The 25,948-nt window shown below is 42.3% G+C and overlaps 1 protein-coding gene across 12 annotated transcripts in view; it reads left to right on the top strand.

Moving 5' to 3' along the window:
- Window positions 1–21,165, top strand: part of LOC127064204 (protein lozenge-like) — a 100,107-nt gene extending 78,942 nt beyond the window's left edge. For 3 of the 12 annotated variants that reach the window (XM_050994899.1, XM_050994919.1, XM_050994889.1), the window contains 7 exons: window positions 4,862–5,503; window positions 6,013–6,243; window positions 12,080–12,193; window positions 12,275–12,337; window positions 15,815–16,009; window positions 18,296–18,586; window positions 18,908–21,165. In XM_050994899.1, the coding sequence (XP_050850856.1) occupies window positions 5,194–5,503; window positions 6,013–6,243; window positions 12,080–12,193; window positions 12,275–12,337; window positions 15,815–16,009; window positions 18,296–18,586; window positions 18,908–19,251 (1,548 nt within the window). In that variant the 5' untranslated portion in view covers window positions 4,862–5,193 and the 3' untranslated portion in view covers window positions 19,252–21,165. Of the gene's footprint in view, window positions 1–2,097; window positions 3,368–4,861; window positions 5,504–6,012; window positions 6,244–12,079; window positions 12,206–12,274; window positions 12,338–15,814; window positions 16,010–18,295; window positions 18,587–18,907 lie in introns of those variants that run through there. The other 9 variants (XM_050994879.1, XM_050994929.1, XM_050994908.1 and 6 more) reach the window with 9 other exon arrangements.
- The last annotated feature ends 4,783 nt before the right edge of the window (window positions 21,166–25,948 follow it).

The following is a 25,948-nucleotide window of genomic DNA, read 5'->3' as shown; positions in this document are numbered from 1 at the left end:
TGTATCCCGTATCGTATTCCACGTGGATGGAGAATGAGAGAGAGAAAGAGAGAAAGAGAGAGAGAGAGAAAGAGAGTAGAGTGGAAGGAAGGTTAGTTTTCATTTTCCCCATTGGCGAGAAGTGCTGCTCTCGAGTATCAATTATCAATCGACGACAAGTCCATCGATTAACATTGTTGCGTGTGACACGGCGTGATTTGTTTCGTGCGCTCGTTTTTATTAACGATTAACCTGATTGAAAAACTTGGACGAGTCGCTTAAAGAAAATCACACGAAAGATCGTCGGTTTTGCGTAAAGTGTTTCACGACTCGATCTTGTCGAAACCTACGAAACGAAATTTTGAAGCGAATGAATATTAGAGGGAGGAAGAAAGAAAGAAAGAGAGAGAGAGAGAGAGAGAAAGAAAAAAGAAAGAAAGAAGAGATAAGGTGTGGGGGTAGGAGCAGCTGGCGGAGGAGGGGGGGGCATCGAAGATATCGGATCGAGTTGGTTGGAACGCAGGAAGTATCTCGTCGGCGGAGCGCGTTGATCGGAGCGTGACGAGGGGTAATTGAATGTAGGTATGGCATTTGCATTGACAAGCTCCAACAGAGATAATTCGAATCTCGTCGAATGCAGCGGTCCACACGGGCGTTAGGTCGTTTGTCAATACGACGACGGCCGTCCAGTTTCAACGTTTCCACCGTATCGCTGTTTGTCACCGTCTCGTCGGCGATCGTCCGACTGTACCTCCGAATACCACCACCGGCTATTTCTCCGTTCGATGCGACTGGTTTTTCATTCCTTTTTACTTCCTCTCGAGTCCTTAAAACATCTCTCATCTCTCTCTCTCTCTCTCTTTGATCCTCCATAGGTTCAACATTTTCTTACATATATAAATTCCTTCGATTCTAATATCTTTCTCTTTCTTCCTGCTTCTTTCGTATTTCAGAGTTTCAAAAAAATGATCATTGTCGATCATTTTCTCGATCCTTATTCACGATCGACATCTTTGCAATCGCAGTCTCGATTCTTTACCGAGGCCAACATACCAGCGTACTCGCGATATCATCCGCGTCGGCATACGGCGTACAATGGAGTACGGCTTCACTTTCGAAAATCAAACATAGAGAGTTCGCCGGGCGCATCCTCACGCTGCACTGTTTGTACGAATGTGCAAACAATGGAGCTACCCATTTCCTGCGCGAATATATCCTGACGATATCCAACCGGTCGCAGACTTGCCGGCAGGCAAACACGCAGGATAACCTCGGATTTCTCTGAAAATACGATCATCATCTATTCGGTAGTACATAGGTTGGGCTGATTCGTTACTACGAGAAATGAATATTTTTTTTTCCTCCCCCTTTTGTTTCCTCTTTATCATTTAGTTTTTATCAACTTGTCATTTGTGAATCATTAAAGTTGCATCTCTTCCTCATTCACTCTCTCTCTCTCTTTCTCTGTCTGTCACTATCCCTTTTCAATCTTATTCGACGGATTATTATTTTCAAGGGACACGAAAAAAAAGTCGTTAATAAAAATAGAACAGAAGAAGAAAAAAGAGAAAAGAGAGAGGGAAAAAAAAGACGTCAGAGAGAATCTAGAGTCCGACGAGAGAGGATCATTTTTCACCGAAAATCCGTGCGCTTAATTTTGCAAAACTAGCGGGCTCTTCGCGAGCGATCTAATAACGACGGCGGCGAATTCTTTGAAAAGAAATCGCTGAGGACGACGAAGAGGAGGATGAGGAGGATGGACCACGGGGAAAGCGATCAAATCGAGGTTCGATCGATCGATCAAAGCCGAGCTCCCCACGGATGTCCAGCACGCGAGCCATACCGCAAAAGGGTTCGAGGGGAAAGAAGAGAGCGGGAGAGAGATGGAGATATATATATATATATATAGAAAGAGAGAAAGAGAGAGAGAGAGAGAGAGAGAAAGAGAGGTGGGCATCGCGAGAGGGAGAGAGCTTCGAGTCCGGTGGGAGATAAAGCGATAAAGAGCAACGTGGGATAGAAAGAGAGAGACAGAGAGGGATAGAATGAGGGTTTTGAAAGAGGGAAAGAGAGACGCGAAGCGCGCCAATGAGAGGAGCAGCGAAAGAGAAAGAGGGAGTCGGAGCGCGCATTGGGAAGAGTGAGAGAGTGAGAGAGCGAACGAGCGAGAGAGAAAGAGAGAGAGAGAGAGAAGGAAGGATGGCTGGAAGGAGTGGGGTGGCGGAAGGGTATGAGAGGAACCAGGAAAGGGGAAAGGGATGCTGCGTGTGTTGGCATGGACCAGTGCGTCAACGGCTGTTGCCTCACACGAACCGCCGAAATTATAGTTAGTGACCCCAACGGGTGTTCCGAAATACACCACAGAGTACCGTAGCACGCCCAGAATAGAAGCATCACCGAAGACTCCTCACGGATATCGTCCTATCATCCTTCTGGAATATTGTTCACGAGTTACCTCGAGACATCCCAAGAGGATCTTTCTAGGAATCTCGATGATCCTGCCAAACCAAATCCTACCCTCTCGGATAATATCCTCATGTAATCGTCTTTAACTTCGTTAACTGTGCACTCGGAAATTATCATATCTTCTCTTTCATATCTTTCTTCTTATTCTTCTTTTTTTTCTTATTCTTCTTATTATTATTGTTACTATCAGCATTGTTATTATTATTATTATTATTATTTTAAGTGTGAACAGTGAATGTTTAGAAGAAATCGTTTGAAAATTGTTACCAGTGTTAGATTTTATGTTCGTCTCTTTTCGTTACCTCGTTGTATCGTTTGTTTCGTAGTGTCAGAAGATTTCGAGTGTGGATAACGAACAGTTATTATTTGGATTGGTGGTGTGCAATCGCGTGTGTCCCTTGGATGCAATGCTTTTGAACGATCTTATCAGTGATTAATATTCTACGTACACGGAGTGTTATTACTACGAAGGGAGATCTTTCGTCGGAGTTTATCATTTTGTGCAGTTTGTGAATGTCGTGATGTTTACGTTGAAGAACGTTCCTTCTTCAGAATAATAATGTAACAAAGGTGTCCAACATTCGTTCATACGAGATATTAACTACAGAAAAGATCGTTCGTCGAATTGAAATTAATCTCGTAAAGGAGGAAAAGAAGAAAGAGAAGAAGAATATTTCATTCATAAAAATGTTGCTAAAAATCAATCATTCTCCTTTTGGATTCGCTGAGAATTCATTTCAAGAATGTTCTCAATGCTCCAACGACTTAACGCACCAACGTGTTTAACTATTCGTCCAATGATATCTCGGATTTCAATTAAAACCTGTCAAAATCGTAAACAGAGATTCGCAGGGATATCGAATAATCGTGTCTCGATCTGCGTATCGTTTTTCTCTGGAAGAGGCAACAAGCAACGAGCTTGGTAAGAGATTTGAATGCGAAGTTAAGCGGGCATCTTAGCCGTCGCAACGTCGTCGAAGATTCTTACGAAAGTTCTTGTAAGATCTCCGAGAAGGAGAATTAGCGCGACACCACCGAACCCTGTCCTCAATCTCTCTACGTTTTTAACTAGGGAAACGTTTCGATGCGATATTTCCGATCGAATTTCGACGAATAGACAATCATTTCATGACTCGATACACAATAGATCCCTTTCGTACGTTTGTTAGATAAGAATAATCATAGAATCGGTCGCGTTAGACACGACGATAACGTTTCTCTCTTTCTCTTTCTCTGTCTCTATATATATATAATATATATATGAATTACTCATTTAACGAGCGTAATGTAATAGCACTTATCGATTCTACATAATTTCCCGGGCGGTTTCCGTTCATTGGTAATCGTACGTAACCGATAAGCGATCGATTCCAATATTATAGGAACTATTTCGGTGCTGACTAAATTTCATCCTAGACAATATTAACGTGTTCCATTCGTTAACGTTGTCATAAAGAAGAATAATTGTCATTGGAGAAACTTGTTAATTATTAGACGAACGAACTGATTTACCATCTATATCCGATCGTTCGTTTTAGCTACGTTGTTAGTTTTAATTTAGAAATGATCTCGTGTACCTTTTCGTATCGGTGACGAACAAGGAAGGACGAAGGACGAAGGATTGACAGAGAACAACGTGGTAACGTACCACGTGTAGTTTGACACGCGGTCGTAGTGCGTAGGGGTTGAGAGTATTCGTGTGTGGGGGTTTGCCTCACCGGTGGTGGCCGTTCTTTTTCCCCTATTTTTTCCGTCCCCCACCACTAGCTCTCGCGGATCTGCCCCTCCGTACCACCTGGATACGCCGTGTCAGCCCCGGTGACGTGCGCAAAAATTACTGAATGAACGGTGACGTCACCAGGCGCCCGCGTGAAAAGTGTGCGAGTCGCTTCGTTCGTGTCAACCGTTTTCCCCTTCCCTTCCCCCTCCACCTCCACCTCCTCCTCCACCTCCTCCTCCTCCTCCTCCTCCACTTCATCCTCTTCATCCTCCGACCATTCCCTTCTCTCTTCCTCTTCGTAGTACTCTTTCACTTTTTCTCTTTCTCTCTCTCTCTCTCTATACGCATATATATATGTATATATACATATCTCGATGGAGTCTTGTTTGTTTTCTTTTTTTTTTATTCTTTTCGTTCGTAGTATAGAGATTCGATGAGAAAAACATACTCGTCAAATGTAACAGACAAATGACCTTTCCACGTAATTCCACGTTATCCTAAATAATTCCAATAATCGTATTGATTTTTCCTTACCAAAACATTCTTGCGATTACTCATCCGACCGTAGAGTTTGTATACACTTGACTTTGACTTCGAGGGTCAATATACATACATCTGACTCATTCTCTCCCATTTACGTCGACGACATCGAACGAAGAGGTTTTACTTCGAAAATGAGAGTTTCTCTGGTTGCAGATCTTCGTTAATTCGTACCTGGATCGTGTATCGGAATCATTCGTGAAACTTTGACCACAGGACGGGAGGGAAAAAAGATGACGAAGTTTATAACGTCGAACGAGATATTAAAAGGAATAATGTATTAAGAGATTCATGATTATTCGTTGTACGAACGAAAAGATAATGTTAATTGAGTGAACTGGCCGATAAGAAAGAAATATTTCGTTAGAGAAATCATTGCTGATATCGGATGAGAAAAGAATTGAGATTCTAAAGCATCTTTTGAAAACTGGGCTGTTCGGTGGTTCGAACCGAATGGAAGGATGTTTCATCCGGCGTTCTGACTGCCTATGGATATATTCGACCGTTGCAACGGCGGCGGCGGCGGAAGCACGGTAACCGGAAGCGGCGGCGGTGCTTCGGTGAGGACATCGAGCAACGAGTCTGGCAGTGGAACGTCTAGCGGTGGAAGTGAGAGCGGCGGAGCATCGTCCAGCAGGATGCAGTTGACAGGAGCTTCGGCTCCTGGGGCGGCTGCCTCACCGGAGTCCGGCGTCTCGCCATTGACGGACGCTTATACGAAAATGACCAGCGATATACTTGCCGAGAGAACCCTTGGTGATTTTGTTAGCGAGCATCCTGGCGAACTCGTCAGGACAGGTGACTTTTTTTCTCGATTCTCTCGAACGTAACGTCACGCAATATTTCGAGCGATAAACGATTTTACTTTTGTAATTTTTATTTCGTTTCATTGTCACAAAAGAAAAGAAGAAATTTATTCGTCCATCCCTTTTTAACGTTCGACATTCACGTTTCTGCGATATAAAATAATCGGCATGTTTTTATTTCTAACACGAATCGAATCATTCGCTGCCGAAACATCTGATGTGAGATGTAATTTTTGTTATTTCAGATTTTTATTTTTGTAATACTTTGTATAATACTGGTATAATACTGGTATAACGTTATGATCTTTTTACGTTGTACGATTTTTCGGAGAACGTAAACAAAGTCGTTGTTACATTCGTTTATTTTAATAGATCGTAATCGTCGTCGTTGCTAAAGAAAGGTCTACTTGGTTAATTGAAATCATGAACATGAGAATCATACGCGTCGTTATTTAGAATTATCAAATTTTATTCTCATTATGAAAATGATTTCTTTTACAGGCTCACCGCATTTGGTTTGTACCGTTTTACCAGCCCATTGGAGATCCAACAAGACGTTACCAGTGGCGTTTAAAGTGGTAGCTCTCGGAGAAGTCGGCGACGGCACATTAGTGACGGTTCGAGCTGGTAACGATGAGAATTGTTGTGCCGAGCTAAGAAATTCAACGGCGTTGATGAAGAATCAAGTGGCGAAGTTCAACGATCTGAGGTTCGTCGGTAGAAGCGGCAGAGGTGAGTCGAGATATTTTTCATAGAATTATTAATTACCTTTTCTTGAATACTGTAGAGAAGAAAATGGGGTCTGTGAGAAACGAGGGATGGTTTCTTCTCGTATCACGAAATATTCACCTAACGTCTTCGTTGCTTCTCGTGTTACTCGACGCGCGTTCTAAATTAGTTCTAACCGAGAGAAAGGAAGAAGATGTAGGAAGACAAAGATATATATATATATATATATATATATATATATATATATATATGTAGAAAGAGAGAGAGAGAAAGAAAGAAGGTGACGATGAGCGAAGAAGATTATTCCTGATCTTAAAAGACGGTGAAGCTTCTTGGCCTACTTTCTCCTTGTTTCATTCATAAAAGTAGAAAGTTGCTTGACTTTCGTCGGCGAAGCGTGTCGCCCCTCGGCGTCGCGAATGAAAACGAGAAAGGAGGGAGGGAGGGTGATAGGGACCCTTTTCGTAGAAGGAAGAATCCTTCTTGGTCTTGTAGTAGTAGTAAGGGTAGGTCGTGGACGTCTTGAGACACCCTCCTTTTTCTTTAGCCCTTACCGAAGGGAAAAGTCTTGCCAGTCTGGAGTCGTTCCTTTCCCGTAGTGACATTGAACGAGCAGTTAGCTGCTTTCTCTTAGTCTCCTTATTGTGTGAGGGTGGTTTCGAGAAGATTGTGACGACGATGACGACGACGACGAAGAAGAAGAAGACGACGAAGACGATATCTTAGGGGTGGGTAATGGCTTTTATTTGTCCGCACTACCACCGACCGATCTAACGTTTATTTCACCTACCATCTTCCTTCGTTGAGAGGAAGAAGAGTAAAGAGGGACGAAACGGGACGCAACGAAGCCAAAAGTAGGGTTGCTGCTGATATTAATTGAGGTTTCAGACGGATTTTAATTAACGTTATTAGCCATGGTACTTCGTTTAATCCAATTCGACCTTGCAACGAAAAGCTTCTACTCGTCATTCGACCTACTTCCAACGCTAGAATTAATAAATTATTCCTTTAGATTAGGATTCTTTTTCATTTCTCTCTTATTTTTTTTTTTTTTTTTTAATTATTATTGACTATAGCGAATATTTTCCGACATAGAGTTTGAAGTAGAAAACGATTAGAATACTACGTACGATCGATAAGAAAACAATATTTGTTTTCTTTGAATCCTTTGCGTAGATATACCTTTACACAATTCTCTCTTTGTAAATTACAGATTTTCCGAATTCTCTCTCTCTCTCTCTCTCTCTCTCTCTCTCTCTCTCTCTCTCTCTCTCTCTCTCTCTCTCTCTCTCTCTCTCTCTCTTTCTAGTCGTACAACGAAGGGAGACTCACCCTCTTAGGATTTTAGAAGCTCGCGAGCGTCTGTCATTTGTCTGGGATTAGCTCTCGATTGTTTTCGCTTGGCATGGAATTAACATAAGCTTGGATGAAGAATGTAAGAGAAGTGTCTCTCGTCAGGTTCTCGTCTCTCCGTTCGTCTCTCCTTGAATATTCGTAGAAACCGATGTGCGCCGAACTGTCTTCCCCGAATCTATAATGATCCTCTTGTTCTTCGAACATAAAGGCACTCAGACTCGTACGAACTCGAGCGTCGAGCTCATTGAATTTAAAAGGCACGTTGATCATCGAATCAGCATAGTTTGTAATTTTTAATAATTGTTAATACGAGAACAAAGACGAATAGCTAGCTTATATATCGATCTTAAAGTAACATGAATAAGTATTAATATAATAATTCCTAGTAATAGTAGAAGAAGAAGAAGAAGAAGAAGAAAACAAGAGCGTCAACGACATCGTTCGCGGAGAAGACTAGCTCGATAGTATGATAGTCGAGAGCTTTGCAATATCGATGATAAGCCAGAGACCCCTTGCCGCACGTTCAACTGTAATGCCTGCTCCATCAGAGCGAAATCTACCCCGAAGGTACTGGATCGTTTCTACCCCTTTGCCTCTAAGCCCTTTAACGAGATAGATCATTTGGGTGCTTATAGTTTCAGCCTAGGAGTATAGGAGTACGTTGGAACTTTGTTATCAAGGATGGGATTTCCTTCCTCTCGATTTCTAAGATGAAAGTGCTTTTTCGTGGCTCTAATCATATATACGAGGGCCCGACCTTATCTCAGTCTTTTTTTATCAGATAAAAGCGTCATTAACGTTAAGAGCGCGTCTTCCATACTCTAGAGAGTCGACTATAATTAATTCGTTCGTAGGTGAAGTCGTTAGAATAAAATTGTTCACTCTCTTTCGTTCTCTCACTCTCTCTCTCTCTCTCTCTCTCTCTTTCTCATTAAATGTTCACACAGTTGGAAACTAAATTTCATGAAACGACCATCGCTTATTTTCCGAAATTTAGAAAGAGAAAAGGTGTAGTAGCCGCAAGCGATAACGGCTCGGCCTGCGTGTCCTGACCATAATCAATTCGTTATCAGGCTACAATAGCGCATTTGCGATTCGTTCCGGGTAAAATTGAAATTAATTAATTGGCTCGACAGCACCCGGACAGCCTACACACACACATACGCATGCATGCACGTATACATTTGCGCGCACAAGCTCGTGCGCGCTCGTACACACGCACATATATAATATACACACAAAACATGTTAACATCGAGAGTATATACGCGTGTAAGCGCACACCTTTCACGGAGAAACGTATGCTAACGAGCATAATCAGCGAATCGACGAGGACGAGCTATTACTCGATCGACTCTCTTCTCGATTCGATTTCATACAAATTCAATTTCGTGTCTTCGCGCCACTGCCCCTCTCATTCTCCCTCTCTTTCTCCCTCACCCTCTTTTCCTCACCCTCTTTCCCTCACCCTCTTTCCCTCACCCTCCTTTTATCAAACGTGCGTGTAAAATCTGGTTTCTAAAATGATAATAACGTTTGATCTCACAAATAGAAGTTAATAATGTATCGCGTAGATGAAATTTGTTTCTTCTCTTTTTTATTTACTTCTTTTCTTCGTTTTTTTTTTTTGGGTTAAATACCGAACACGCAACTGTCAACACACGAATGTGTAATACTTTTTAAAATGACTTTCCCTTCCATTGAAATATACACGCAGACGTAGTAATGTCAACTTAACATTTCGGTTGAAAGTCAACATGGAACACGGACGTACACAAAACTCGGACGTTCAAAGTTTAAGCAGGAAACATTTCCATTCGTGTTCTTTCGCGAATAAAGACACACGGTAGAGCAAAAAGTAGAGAAATTATAGCAAGGAACGAACGAACGAACGAACGAACGAACGAACGAACCTACGTACGAAGCAAGCGAGAGGAGTCTCGCGTTTAAAAAAAAAAGGACAAAAAGAGAGAAGAAAAAAGAAAGACAAAAAGAAACGAAAAGAAAAAAAGGGTTGTGTCTCGCGCTAAAAGGGGAGAAGACTTTTAATGGTTGTACGGTGACTGGCACCGAGGGTGATACCGTGTACCTACGCGTACCTACCTGACTACGAAGCATAGGTAGTAGGTGAAAAGGTTCTGGCAGGCAAACAGGCAGTAGGCAGATCGAGGATGGCGTGACTCCCGACGCAAACCTGGGGAATACTCTGACTTGAGTTGCATCGCTCGAGGAAAACGAGAAGCTCGCGTGGCGAACCACCGTGTGGCCACGTTCGACACTCGCCATTATTTCGCTTTTTCCTTTTTTTTTTCTTTCTTTTTATTTTTCTTTCTTTTTTTTTGTAATTCGTTATCTCTGTCCTTTAAACCTGTTAACCTGGACGATGGGAAGAAACGGCACAAGGGGAGAAAGAGGTTTAAAGAGAACGCGAGCAGATTTTCGATCGATTAACGTGAATTTATGAAATTTACTTTCATTCGAAATAAAATGATACGTAGACATAATGAAGATAGAATATAAATTTGTAATAGATAAATAATAAAAGATTCGTAGAAGTATTTATGTTTTCTTAACAGGAATGGAAAACAATGATTCATACATTCTTTTTCTCTTTCTATTTTATTTATTTTTTTTTTATTGTTTGTAATTATTATTACAATCGAATTATCGGAACACGTCTTTTATGATTAATAATTTAGCAGTTTCTTTTTTCTAACGTTCGAGCTTTTATTAAATGGCTATTACTACCCCTACCATTACGCTTGGTCATATTTTCATTTCGGAAAAGCAAATTTAGAATTATCCATCGTCGAAATTCGTCGACCGCAGCTTAATTACGAGCATCAAGAATGTAACGTAAATATTAGGTCGTCCAGTTCGAACAACCGGATTGCAATGAAACGCAAAAGTTGTATCGCTTTTGTATCAGGATATAAATAACATAATGCGTTTGAATTCACTGTTTTCTAAACAGTCCGGAGGTAAAATTCGCCTGTTTTCGGCCGGTTTATATTATAGCATCCGATTACACTAAAATATGCTATCATCTCACTTCCATTAAAATTTTCACTCGGTTGGCGATAAGTCCTATGGGATATGTAAGATCTTTTATGTAAATTGGGGATATTCGTTGAAATGGTAACAACAAAATTATCGTGTCGCGTTAAACGTTTCAAACGATGACGACAAAAAAAAAAGAAAAAAAAAGGAAAACAGAGAGGAGAGAGAGAAAGAGAGAGAGAGAGAGAGAGACAGACAGACAGAATATAAAATCACAACGAACAAAGGAAAAAGAAACAAAATCGTTTTATTTTTTCCCTTCTATTGTTGTTGCGTTGAAAAATATCAAACAGCAATCTTTGGGTCGAGATAAACACAGGATTGGTATCGAGAAGGGGTGGTTTAGGGGTGGCCCACGGGGGTTGACGAGAGCCAGTAGTAGCAGTAGGGGATGGTGGCATTGCGGTGAACCTCCGCGTGTTCGACGGGCCGCTTGCGTGTTTTCCACGACGGCGTCAGTTTTTCCGCGACATTATTCCCGTTTAACAGGCTTTTTAGCATAATTCGAGGCCTCCATCTACTCGCTCTCTATCTCTCTATCTCTCTATCTATCTCTCTTTATCTCTCTCTCTCTCTCTCTCTCTCTCTGTATATATATATATATATCTAGCTCTATCTCTATTTCTCTTTTGCGCGCGCGCACGTACACACGCTCTGGCTCTTCTGGCTGGCCACCGTCACCGTCGACGACGCCCTCGATACATTACCGACGGCTAATTCGGTTACCACGGAGTTTCGCACGGCTAACCACGTTTGCGAACTTTCAGCGCCGACGTTGAATAGGTTTCGCGTTCGCTTTCGCGAATCGACGCGCCGCGAGTACGGCCGATGCGATAGGACGATGAAAAAAAAAGGAAAAAAGAGGAGAGAGAGAGAGAGCGAGAGAAAAGAGTGTAGGAGAGAGAGAGAGAGAGAGAGAGAGAGAGAGAGAGAGAGAAACAGCACCCATCCTCCTGGTCTCCACGAACAAACCGAACTCGTTTTGCGGTTCGTCCAACGGTTGGGAATTCGAAGAATTCGATCATCGCGCTTTGATTCCTCGCTGTTTCCCCCATGAAATCTCGATTTTCGAGATTTCCCTTACGATGATCTTTACTTTATTTTCTTTTTTTTATTTTTTCTTTTTTTTTTTTTAGTCGACCGCGACGAACCGTTTTCTCTTTCTTCAACGTTCCAGATGATATAACGTCGTTGTTCTCGATCAAAGGGAATAGAGAAGTAGGTTTATCGAAGTATAGTATATCGAATATTAATTTATTTGATTTTATGGTAATAGTCGTGTTGTACAGTTCGTTATTAGTCTCTGGCATTCGTTGATTTATTACTAGCTAATAATTTAATGAAAAAGAAAAGAAAAGAGGAGATCGCAGAACCGTAACTTAATTCTCTCAATTTTTTCTTGTTGTTTGATTTACATGTTACAGGAAAAAGTTTTACCTTGACGATAACGGTGTCAACAACGCCACCCCAAGTGGCTACTTACACGAAGGCTATCAAAGTGACCGTAGACGGCCCACGCGAGCCGCGATCCAAGACCAGTGAGTATCACTGTAAGCATTTCTATTCTTCTCTATTTTTCTATTATACGTAGTGAGTGTTATGCATGCTTGCTCTTGTAGTCGAAGAACTCATCCAACAGCCATGGCTTAGATGGTCTACACAGAACAACTACGAATTTGAAGGTATCGATTTTTGTTATCGCGTGTACGATTACTCGTGACCTATTTAACGATGATTTCAAGGCTATGACTATAGTTATCGCATTTACCAGCTATTGTCTCTCTGTATTCATTCTCTCTCTCTCTCTCTCTCTCTCTTCTCTCTCTCTCTCTCTCTCTCTCTCTCTCTCTATCTCTCTCTCTGTTTCTCTTTTATTGATTGCAATCTTAACATAATAGATTCATCTCGATCTCAATTAAAAAGAAAATTTTGTTCCCGATCAAGAATCTCTATCGCGAATACGTCTATATAAATAAGTAAACTTGGAATAACCTTTCGTGTGCGGTTCCTCCTCTAGCTGATGCCTAAGTTTCGTGCAATTGCCATTATTTATAAGTACGGCCTGGTCGGCCATAACATTGACAAAGGGCTGCGGCGTTACCCGCGAAGATATTGCGCGTGTTATGTCGCTAACACACGCTTACGCAAACTTCTCGGAGTAGTTCTACTACTCGCACGCTATATTCGGGACATACAATTACCAGGAACTCTGTAATAGGAAGGGTAAGAAGGTCTCTTGGTCTCTCTTCTCACCGGAAAGGAGGAACGAAACGTCTTTCCTCGTTACGTAACCTACCAAACGTTATTTGCTTTTGCTCTACTCTCGGTTGTTTCGAGACCCCTCTCGTCCAAGAGAAATTTAGATTCCAACTGGTTTGCTTACTCGAAGATTACAACCGGACGTAGGTAATACTCATTGAGCTTGACTAGGGTGCTAAGGAACGAAAGGAAATCGACTCGAACTTCTCCAACTTCTCTATCTGGAGTCCTCCCTATCGATTTCATTGGACATCATCCCCTTTACGCGGGGTGACTTGCCAGGGAATTTCTCGAGTGTTACCAGCTGGCAACGACAGCTCCTCATTTCGTTCCGTCGCTATACCCGTTCTTCTCTTCTCTTCTCTTCTTTTCCTTTCTTTCTTCCTTCCTTCCTTCCTTCCTTCCTTTCTTTCTTTCCTTCTACCTTTTTTCTCTTCTCTTTTCTCCTCTCTCTTTCTCTTTTTCTACTCGAACGTTAAGGGAAAAAAAAGAAAAGAGAAAAGAAAAAAAATATTCGTCCAATTTCGACCTTTTCTACTTTGTACAACATGGATTTTGAATTTCGGAGGAGAGAAACGTTTGGTAGGAAGAGCATCCGTGCGAAGAAGAGGTGGTATGAGAAGGTGGAGGAAGAGGTGGAGGAGGTGGAATAGGAGGCAAACCTCTCTCAATCAATTTCCTTGGTCTTGCCGCCTTTCTGTGGCGGCTACCTTCGGCTACGGGACGAGGGTAGAATGTGTAATGAATTGCTTGTTTAATTAATTACGACCCTCGCGCGAGGCTACCGGAGAAGCTTCAGGCTAAGGCGTCTCTCTCTCTCTCTTTCTCTCTCTCTCTCTCTCTCTCTGTCTCTCTCGCTCTCTCTCGTTTTCTTCTCTCCGTACATCGCGCCCTTCGTATTTTCCCAAATGGATTTTGGGATTTCGATGGAGAATGCTTTTATGCTGAAACGAATGAAAAGAATCGAATCTTTGGACGAACGGGCTAAGAAAGGATGAATTTTCGATTGTTATCGTTTTAAGGATTACTATCTTTTCTTACTCATATTATAAATCCATTCATTATTAGATATCGAATAAAATTTATTACAACGTGATTAATATTATTTATTGAAAATAGAGAACATAGAAAAAATAGAAGAATTTTTTAATAATCTGTAATGAAAATTATTCTCGTTTTAATCATTGTTTATTATTCGTAAGATCTACATGTAAGACGATATTAATGAAAATTATTTCGATTGTATTTATCTATGACTATATTTGTCAAATGTGTGATGTAAAAAATGCGGATAACTTTATAAGGGGCATTTATAACACACGTTACTGCTTTTCAATTACAACGATTGTTGAACAAGTGATAATTATAGGAAAGAAAGGAAGGGGTCGTTGAGTTAAAAGAAAAAGCTACAGAGCCCACCCATAGGTGTATATCAAAAGAGGGTAAAATCGTACAGACGGCGATGACCAAAGAACCGTACAGGAGGGCCACCCAAGAGGGCTCGTGGTCCTTTTATCTCTCGCCGCGTCCCTTCGAATTGTCGTGGCACGCATCGCAGCCACGTTTATTTTAACTGGAGATCCAACGAGCCGACGTTAACTGCGATTATTTTTAACCCGTCTTAACCGGTGATAGTCGAGGCTCTGTTCCTTTGATTTTTTACGAAATCGAGAGTTCTCTCTCTCTCTCTCTCTCTCTCTCTCTCTCTCTCTCTCTCTCGTATTTTCTTTTTTCTTTCTTTCCTACTTTCTTCTTTCGTTTTTCAAATCCACTTTTTAAATCTACAACTCGATTCTAACAATTCAATCAAAAGTTAACGAGATCGTTTCCATTCGTAGATGAGATAAGTCGAACTTCATCCTAACTTTGTGATCCCGCAAAACGTTTCAAAGTCCGATTTACATCCGTCGGAAGGGCAAACCTCAAGAGCCTGTAGGTAGATCGTAGGCCGTATCGATGTTAAAACCGATTGAGTTCTCGATTCTCTTTCGATTCGAAAAGGGGGAGAAGGCGACATCAGGGAGGTAAAAGGGGATATATAGAAAGAGAAAGACAGAGAGTGAGAGAGAGAGTGTGAGAGTGAGTGAAAGAAAGAGAGAGAGAGAGAGAAAGAGAGAGATAGAGAGATAGAGGTAGAAGAAGAGGGAGATACATTTTATTTCCCTGCGACGATGGTGTCGCCAACCCAATTAAAGACGTCCCAACAGGCGAGAACCGTCCTTCTGTCCTGCGGAACCGGCTGTCCCTGGCGTTTTAGGTTAACGTACGGACATACACACGGCCAAGGCAACGGAGAGCTCGAGTGACTGTCGGAGGAAGAGAGAGAGAGAGAGAGAGAGATAGAGATAGAGATAGAGAGAGAGAGAGAGAGAGAAAGAGAGAGGGAGAGATAGAGAGGGTGATTCGCACTCGTACACCGTGCGTGGGTGGGTGTGGACGTGGGTGTGGACGTGGGGAGAGCGGAAGAGCCAGACTCCCGTCGTCCCGATAATCCAATCGAAGCCCTAATTCTAACTCGGCAACCCGAAATTCCCGCCGGTTTGCTGAATAGGGTATGCTCGATCTGGGGACACAATGGGGGCGCTACCATAGAATATCTCTAAGCGAAGACCAACCGAGAGATACGCTTAAACGATCGACGATTTCCACCTTGAAAATTCGAGAAAGGATCGGACGAAGGGAAAACGGACGAACGAACGAACGAACGAACGAACGAACGAACGAATGAATGAAAGACGGGAAAGAAAGGAAAGATAAAAAAGTAAAAGGAATTGAAAAAAAAAGAAATAGAGAAAAGACAAAGAATAATAGGAAAAGAAAATGAGAGCTAGTATAGGTGGCTTGATTGCGTTCGTTGAGCGTACCTCAAGTCCAGTGGACAGGCGCACGGTTGATCGCAGTGCTGTCTCTTTTAGGGCAGCAACAACAGTTTCACGCATTCGCCTTTGCCTCGCAACGTGGTGCACCATTTTTCGCATCCCCACTGGTGGATCCTCTGCAGTCTCTACCGAATCCTCTACAGCCGTTGCCGAACCCGTTACAACCACGGGATCCTCTGTCGTCTTTCAGGCACGCGATGCCTGGTAATTGTCAGAGTGAGTACCTTCGTTCAACCTCCTGCTGCTACTACCACTGCTACCACTATTACTTGTCGGTTCTTTTCTGGCCTCTCTCTACATTGTAGCTCGGCCAGTTTGCTTGTATCCCAACATGTGTTACCCTGCGCGCATTTACGCTTTTCCTCTGCGGCTTCCCCCCCCCCCCCCCCTCTCTCTCTCTTTCACTCTCACTCTCACTCTCTCTCTCTCTCTCTCTCTCTCTCTCTCTCTCTCTCTCTCTCTCTGGCTCTCTTTCTCTCTCTCTTTCTTTTTTGTTTCTTCTTTTCTTCTCTTTTCTTTCTTTGTTCTTTCGCTTTTGTAAAAAGATTTATCGTAGGTGTTCGGCTAGCTTTAGGACTCTATCGTACTTTTTGTTGTTTATCGAGTTTGAGTGACGCCTAAAGCATGCAATTTCCCGTGAAATATTATGTAAATGGATTTTCGTGTGATAAATATTTCCATGGCTTTACGAGATCACATCGAGTTCTCTCGACTACTAAGAGAAAGAGAAATAGAGAAAGAGAGAGAAAGAGAGAGAGAGAGAGAGAGAGAGAGAGAGAGAGAGAAAGAGAACAGGCTTCGAATTTGAGAATATTTCCAGACAGGCATTGCTACTGCGAGTTGGGTGGATAAGAGGTGGAGGAGTAACGCCGTTGCTTTTGGGTAGGCTCGGAAGCTAGCTTCTCGGCTTCAGACGCGGAAACCGCAAGCCTGTTCAAAGCTAGATTAAATATTATATTAAAGGGGTTGCCACGGGAGTACGACCCCGTCGGACGCCGGCGCGTTTTAGGGTGGCAGCTTCGTTTCTCTCTCTCTCTCTCTATCACTCTCTCTCTCTCTCTCTTTCTCTCTCTCTCTCTCTCTCTCTCTCTATCTCTATTTATCTCTTTCTCTCTCTTTCTCATTCTAAACTCGTACTACAAATTCACATAGTATTCATATGTAAAGTTATCCTCCTCCTCGTCGTTGTCGTTGTCGTCGTCAGAACATTCGAAATCTCGGTGTCTCGATCCTCTACTCGTATCAGTCAGAGTTCTTCGGTTGCCTGATTCTAAAAACGCGAGATATTATATATAGGTAGAAAAAGAAAGCAAAGAAAGGATAACGAAAGAGGAACAAAAAAACAAAGAAAAAAGAAAGAAAAAATAAAGAGAGACTGATATCAGCTCGACTTTGATTCAAGAATCAATTTAACGAATTACCTCAGACGGGAGAGATCGGCCAGCCCGGTAAAATTCCTCGATAAAGTATGAAGCGCACGGAATATTTCCTTTATTAACTTTACCTCCCTGCCTCTTCCTCATTGAGCCCGGTTTATCCGATAATTCGAAAATTCTAAGCCGATATTTTGAAGTTAACGTTTAGGCGTGCGAAACCACCGTAGCTTTGGCTGGCATCATCTTCGGTCTGTTTAGTTTAGAACGTCGAGATCTCCGTTGATTAAAAAGTAAGATAGAGATACGTAGAAAGGGCCCTGTCCATTTAGTGGCACTTTAATCGCAACGTGGATTCTTATGCGGGTGGGTCGGACGAAAGTTGTGTGGCTCTCTTGGAAAAAGGGAACACGAGAAGGAGGAAGTAGAGTCGGTGGATGAGAAGGAGGAGGAGGAGGAGGGAAAGGACGCGATGTGGAATTTGGTGGAACCGGAACGATGTAAAAGCATGGCGGGATGCAGTATTTAGGGCTAGCTCTCGTGACGACGGGCCAGTGGCTCGTTCGTCGGCCGAAGCTCGTCGGTTATTTGAGTTGGCCGAAGGTACGCGGGGGGATGACCAACCCTTTGATCTCCATGCCCCCTCTGCCTTGTCCGTTGCCCGCCATCCCCCTTCATACCCCTTCGTACCTCGCCACCGAAGCCGTCACGCTCGTCCTTTCTGCCCTTCTCCCATCCCACGACCCCTCACGGAGTGACTCATTGGAAAATCTATCGGGGTAGCTGCCTATATCCTACGAAAATATATCCGACAAAGTGAGAGAGAGAGAGAGAGAGAGAGAGAGAGAGAGAGAGAGAGAGAGAGAGAAAGAGAGAAAAAGGACGAATTCACGAGGTACCTCGTAAAGTGCTTTTAATCGGCAAATAATATCCTACATTTTTTACCTTTACCTCGCTATTTTTTTTGTGTGTATTATTTTTTTGATGGTTTTGTGCTTTTTTGTTTTCCTTCCGTTTCGTTTGTTTCTGCTTTTTTTCTTTCTTCCGTACTTTAACGCTTTGGACATTAACTTACAAATGAAGCTCAGCGAGCCTTGGCTAGCTAACTCCCTTAGGGTCTTACACACAGACATGTCTCAATTCGGTTTGACGGCGAGCAACTCCTGGGGATACGGAAGTACAGCAGGATATGCTGGGTACCTTCCCGGTCCTCTTTCGTCTTGCGCGGCACAAGCGTCTTTTCCACCCCCGCCACCTCCTCCTCCTCCACCACCACCACCGTCGTCTTCTTTGGCGTCCTTCGCTGGTACCGCTGCTATGACCACGCCGACGGCTCCCGATTCGACTGCGGGCTCGGCTGTCACTTCCGGTACCACCGGTACTACGCCTCAGCAGGACGCTTTCACCGGGGTATCCTCGCGTAAGTGATTTCGAATTTAAATCTTTTCTTTCGTTCGGTGTTATATCTTCGGACGGAAGGGAATAACGCTTTGCGGTCAACCTAAAAACTATGATTCACGAGTATTGGAGGATTCTCGTGATAATAACAATTGGGATTAAACATTGCGAAACAATTTTATTCGTTCATACTCGATAAAAAGAAATTGTTGAAAATTGATCGAGCCAAGTATAACCCCAACTCACAGAATAAACGATAATCAATCGGACCGCAAGGAGTTAAGAGATCCGATCAGCTGATCGATTCGTTGCGATGTAGGCTCTTTTTTGTTGATCGTCACAGTAGTACCGGACACGACAACGCCAGGTCAATCCGATCCATTGGATCCACTGAGCACGCTCATGTCCGGCACGACGAGTCAAAGGTATCAGGACTACGTTTCTCCAAGGTCCTTGTCAACGGACTCGAGCACCACGGAGAGTCCTGTTCACGAGGAGCAAGGATTCGGCCAGAACTACGGGAACTACTTTCCAACGCCAGGCGTATTGCCGAGTATACTTTACTCTCAGCTCTATGGGAATCAATTCCAGAACTCGGAGAGTCCTGAACAGAGAGCCGTCACCGAGAGTTGTAGCGTTAGACAGGAAGAGGTTAGACCGGATAACAACGTCTGGAGACCTTATTGAGAGAGAAACGAGGCGTCGGGTCGTCATTCCCGATCGTCATTGAGCGTTCGGACGTTTTAAACAGACTGTGATAGGTATTCAATTTTGGATTAAACAACGAGAGTCGTTATCGACGAAGCCGGCTGTTATTGTTTTTGAACAGGAGCCGACGATACAACGAGTCTCTATTCAGGGCCGATACGTGAATGTTATTATTATACGTCTCCTTTTCATCGGGCCACAAATTCGTTTTCATTTCTTACTTGTTTCTTCTTCTTTCTTTTTCTTTTTAATCTGTTCTTACTTCTCTTCCTTCGTGGTAGATCCTCTCGAATCGTCGAGATCATTGGATCTTCGAAAGTACGAAAAATAAAAAAAAAAAAGAAAAAAAGAAAAACGCTTGGCTGTAAACGCACTCGTTTTCAGGAATTCGTGCGTTAGGTGTTAAATAAACTATAGCTTCGCTACGGACTTCTTCCGATTGTATCTTCGAATTGTATCGACGAACTAACTTTGCCACGATGCAAAGGGACATTGGAAAGGTCTGTAATTAATTACGAAAATGGCTCCTGCGAGCGAGAGTGTGCGACACGGCGCGGCATGGTTGGTATTAACGATTAGGCCAAATGGCGATATTGTATATAGTTGTACATAGATAAAACGTCTGTCGTTTCGTCGAATTCATTAATCGAAAATGATAATGATGATGATGATGATGATGATGATTATAATGATGATGATAATAATGATGATGCTGATGATGATGATAATGATGATGATGATGACGACGACGACGACGACGACGACGACGACGACGACGATGGTAATGATAATGATCATGACGATGATATTGATACTAATAATAATTATGACGACGATGATGCTATCGAGATACGACGCGAGAGACGATTTATTTCTTTATGTTTTCATGGTATATATATATGTATATATATATATATATATAAATATATATTATATATATATATGTATATATATATATATATATATATATTTCGAATGAATACGATATTTATATCGTGGGACATTTGTGCAATTTCTCGTCGAGTTCAATCTCGATGTGATCCGACGCTTACGGTGTTAACGTCCAGCGAAAAATGATCTCTTTCGATTCTCGACGGAAGCGACAAAATTTGATAAATACATTTTATCTTGTGAAAAAAAAAAAGAGAGAGAGAGAGAAATGATATATGAAAAAAAATAAAAAAGAAACAAAAAGACAACACAACAACAACAATAACAAAAATTAACACCATACAAAATTAATATCGTCGTTCCGTGAGAGGGTAGGAAGAGCATCTTTGTCGCATAGCGTGCGAATGAGAGTGAGAGAGTGTGAGAATGAGAGAGTGAGAAAGAAAGCGAGAAAGAGAGAGAAAGAGACACAGAAGAACGACGGCGATGTTCGTTCGCAGATTACAAAGAAAGCGATTCAACGAAGAAAAAAAGGCTCTGCGCCAGTGGTGGTACGCTGCCGAGGACCTCACATCGAAATTTCCGCTAAAGAAACGAAATTCGAAGTCCCAAGCTCGGTTTTGCTCGCCTTGAGAAATAGAAGAATAAAAGAAAGAAAGAGAGACACAGAGAAAGAGAAAGAGGGAGAGTGAGAGGGTGGAAGAGTGAGAGAGAGAGAGAGAGAGAGAGAGAGAGAGATAAATAGAGAAAGGAAAATAGATAGGATAGAGAAAGAGAACGAGAAAATCGACGCTCGAGATTTCTTCTTTCATTGTCAAACCCGAACCTCGAAATTTTCCCCGGCCGTCGGCGACGCTTATTCGTTTTTCCACGCCGACGACGAATACACGAACACACACACACATTGCGTTCACGAGAATGATTTCCGATATACATATCCATTACCTATTGTTATCGTAGTTTTTGACCGAGTCGAAATAAAAAGTGTATTTCAAAATATGATATTCGCTTTGTTATGCGTTCATTGCAATTTGACTGACGTACGTACGTACGCGTTTTCTCCCGTCGAGAGATTTTCTTTTTTTCTCTCTTTTCTTTTTTTTTTTCGTTTCGTTTCGTTTTTTATTTTTTTATTTTTTATCCTTTTTTCGTTTTATTACATCAACACGTCTACTCGATTTTGTTTTATCATGTTTATCCTGTTTTTCATTTGGAATCATAAAGACAGAGACGAGACAGAGACGAAGAGAGAGAGAGAGAGAAAGAGTGAGAGTGTATGTGTGTGAGAGAGAGAGTATGAGAGAAAGAGAGAGACAGACAGAGTTAAACTTGTTTTAATTTCAATGACTGATCCTTCCAGCGATATCCTTGCCTCCCTAATTGCCCCTTCGACTTCGACTACGTTCCAGCTTCAATGAGGAAGCTGCCAGGGTTGGTGTTGCCGTCGGAGTGTTGGCGTCGGAGGGTAACGAGACGACGAATCTCTACAAAGGACCGCCAGCCTGCTATGGGTTCTAAAGGATTTTCCGCTGGAGGTGTGTGTATACATATGTAAATTCGCAAAAGATTTAATTAAACCTAAACGTGGAAAGGAAGGTAGCTAGCGAGACTCTCTTGTAGCTCTTTCGTAGAGAGAAATAGAAAAAGAAAAAGAAACAGAGAGAGAGAGAGAGAGAGAGAGAGAGAGAGAGAGAGAGAGAGAGAGAGATAATATCTAGAGAAAATGAATGAGTGCGAGTATCATTGTTTATCTTGAATTTAATGAACGCGATCGATCGCGGTATATATACATCTGACAAAGAAAACATATATTACAATATACAACCTGATCGTAGAATTACAGATAAATACATTAAACGATTAAAAAATAATTAGCAAATAATTAACGAAGTAATAGGGTAAACGAATGAAATTGGATACTTGATTTTTGAATTTTGAAGGTAATAGAAAAAAAAAGAAAAAAAAGAGAGAGAGAGAGAGAGAAGGGGATGGAAAAGAGGAAGGGAAGAAGCATCGACGAAATTTGTTCGGCAAAGCGGACGGGCGTTGTACTTTTACCATTTCGGCCGGTCGAAGTTACCGCGGATAATGTTTATCGCTGTAGCACGAGGGGGTGGCATACGAGCAAGCTGATAGACACACGGTGGTTCGTTGAGTGGGGGCGGAGCGGTAGGACTCCTCGTTTATACGCGGTGCCGGCATAATGGAGTAGAGTGGAGTAGAGCACGGATAATGGAGTATGAAGAATAGCGTGCGGTGAATGTCGGGATAGTCCCTCTCACCCTTCGGACTTTCCTACCCCTTCTACACATCCCTCTCTTCCATACCCCACTCGAGCCACCAACAGCCTCATCTCTCTTTCTCTTTCTCTCTATCTATCTCTATCTCTATCTCTATCTCTATGTATATATATATATATATATATATATATATATATATATATATATATCTGTCTTCCATTTTGTTCTCCTCTTCTATCCAGTTTCGCTCCCTTTTCCATCGTGCTGGCCCTGTCCTCTCGCTTTTCCGTCTTTCTCCTACCCTTCCCTTCGTTCTGTCCATTCGTTTTCGCCTCTCTTCTCTCTCTCTCTCTCTCTCTCTCTCTCTCTCTCTCTCTCTCTCTCTCTCTCTCTCTCTCTCTCTCTCTCTTTCTATTCTCCTACTCGCGTTTTGCGAGGGGACGGCAAACTGGACACGGCTCGTTGGCTCGTGCAGTTGGCCATACCGATTTATCGTCCTGCGACCTAGCCGAGCCGTGCTGCATTACCGATTCGCGGTAAATTCTATTCGTGTCGACGACTTTTCTTCTTTCCAAATCATCCCTCTTATTTTTCTTCCGTACTCTCATTAATTATCGCCAATGTATAACACTCAATCTGTAATACAGTTATTTATCTATACTCGTGTTACCCTTAAAAGCCATTTAAACTTTCCTTCAAATCTTCGTAATTACTCGACTGCACGTCTTATTTTTATCTGAATTTAATTTCTGATAAATAATATAGGATTAATATTCAATAAGAACGAATTACTACGAACAATCGAATGATTGAAATTTAGTAGGTGATCCACTTTCACCCTGAATTTCACGGGCGAGATGAGGGAAAAAAAGTGAATGTGTAGAAAAGAGAATGCCAGAGGGAGAGAGGTAAAATTGTCCCAGAGCCCCACATACCAACGGATCGAATACATCGGCCGCGAACGCATACACATGCTTCTATCTATCTATCTATCTATCTGTCTATCTATCTCTCTTTCTCTCTCTTTCTCTCTTACACACACATACTCTCTGACCACTCACCTTTTCTACGCATAGAGCGCACGTGGCGTCCGAGTCGTAAACGCGTTCGAACCACGGCTGCTCGTGTGTGGAGAGTAGGAGGAGTGAGGAGTAGGAGTTGGAGTTACTGGAGGTGGAGGTGGGAAACGACGAGAGGCAGAGGGGTAGGTCGTTACACGCACCGGTCACTACCACCCCCGTGGCTATCGCCGGCACGACTCCCCCCATGCAAAATCACCCTTTGTCCCGCTCGATGGGAAATTACTTTTTGTCCGTCGATTACGGGGTGAATTTTCGAACGACGAGAGACCCGATCATTTCGAACGAGACACGAGAAAGAGAGAGAGAGAGAGAGAGAGAGGGAGAGAGAGAAAGAGAGAAAGAGAAAAAGAGAGAGTGAGAGCTCCCAGATATTCTAGGAAAAAGAGAGACTCGAGCCTTGCGGCGAGCCGCCGCTTTTCAAACGACTCGTTTTCGTTAAATTGTAATTAATTGAAAACCAATACACACGATACTCCTCTCGTTTCGAGTATACACATGTTCGAACGAGGACTTTCCCTTGTAAGAATGTTTCTAGAAATCCTTTTCCTTTTTTCCCCTTTCGTTTTTGTCCTTTTCTTTTTTCTTTTTCCTTCTTTTCTTTCAAGAGATCCTACCATTTTAATTATCGACAATTATCCAACGTAAAAGCCGAGGAATATTTATATTATGCAGAAAGAACGAGATGGAAATATTGTTTACGTGTTTACCCGAAAATCGTAATAATCTCTCTCTCTCTCTCTCTCTCTTTCTTGTTCGAATATCATAGCTCTCGAGATCGTGAATCGCATGACGACAGGCAGAGAAATAAGTGAGACTTGACGAAGCATGCCCGGGGGGCCGCAACCCTTGATTACCAAGATCTTCATCTACATGCTAAACATCGCTCCTCGGCGCCGTCTTGAATACTCTTGTACTTACGTATGTATCTAGATCCACGGTCTGCCGTTTCCTCCTCCGTTCGTCTCCTTCTCTCCTTCTCTCCTTCTTCACTCATACTCTATTCCTCTCTACTTTCCCCATCCCTCTTAACCCACCCAAGTTTCTCCACCCTCTTCTCGAAGCTCCATGCCACCTCCGCGAAACACATTCTCTTCCTCCTTCTACCATCTATATGATGTTTGCTTAGATTAAATTAACCGACCGTGAATGCACCCTTTGTTCTTCCTACGGCCGGAGGGTGGGCGACCCCCTCCTCATCCTCCTCCTCTTTCTCCTCTTTCACCACCACCTCCTTATTCTCCTTCTCTCCCTTCACCCACGTACATATGTACGTTCTTTTATCCTGAAAGAGAGAGAGACTACTGGAAAACGTATTCTCACGGTAGCAAAAGCTTTTCCTGAACTGAACTCGTTTGTTCAGACCTTTCTACATGTACATAAATCGATCCCGCATTATCTCATTTTATTTAGTTGGGAACTTAAACTTAATGCGAGTTTGATTTAGGGGTTGAAATTTTTTTTTAAATTCATGTTTATAAATTACGATTGCTTTCTTTTTTTCTTTTGTTCTTTTCTTAAGCTCTAGTCGTTATTACGATTAGACATCCACGCTATAAAACGAATAACAGTTTGTATCCGAAATTCGATTGATTATCTCGAAGGGAAACGAGAAAAAATATTCGTTTTATTTCGAGATATCGTATCGTATTTCTTAGACGATGGCGCCTCCGATCTTAGCGTCGACTTTTAGTACTATCGTAGTCTTAAAATTTCGTCTGCCGACGGCGCCACTTCTTTAAGAAAGTTTCCTTATTCTTTGCCTTTCTTACCGACTACTTGGCACATTTTTATCCGTTCGTTTCCACCATGATCATCTTGGATAATTACCGATGTATAGGAGAGAATCAGTTTCTGGATTATCGTTCACGTTCGGGAAATTAAGGTTTCTGTCTTTTTTTTTTCTGATTTTTCTTAAAGAATTTTTTACGATTTTTTTTCTCCGCCTATCTAAGACCCTTCGCACGAAATTTTACCGACATTTTCCTTGAGAGCTACTTTACCAGAAGGGGTGTTCGTTGCCTTTCTTACGACTCTAAGGAGGGTGCAAGAAACTCTGGTGGGGTGAGTTTTCTTAAATGTCTTTGCTATCTTACTCGCCGGAGGGCGACACGAGTATCTCGTCTTATGAAAAAGTACGGAAGAAAAAAAAAAGAAGGAAAAAGAAGACGAGAAAGAAAGATAGAAAGAAAGAAAGAAAGAAAAAAGAACGTTTGTCCGGAGCTTATCGACTATCTCTGTCTTTCTATTCTCTTTTTCTCTCCTCCGCTTTATCTCGTCCGGCCGCGATTACAGAATTTCGATAAGCTGGTTTTATCGGAGCCAAAGTGTCGCCCGTAGCGACGTCAAAACGACGATAACGATCGCTCGACCAACCGCGGCCGATGTGTGCGGACAATCGATTTGGTTTTGCGCCGTCCACGTTGATTTAAATCCGAGCGGTTGACCTACAATTTAAAGTTATTT

Source organism: Vespula vulgaris, chromosome 1, assembly GCF_905475345.1.
Source record: "Vespula vulgaris chromosome 1, iyVesVulg1.1, whole genome shotgun sequence".
Classification (NCBI taxonomy): domain Eukaryota; kingdom Metazoa; phylum Arthropoda; class Insecta; order Hymenoptera; family Vespidae; genus Vespula; species Vespula vulgaris.
This window is presented reverse-complemented; position numbering and strand designations above follow the sequence as displayed.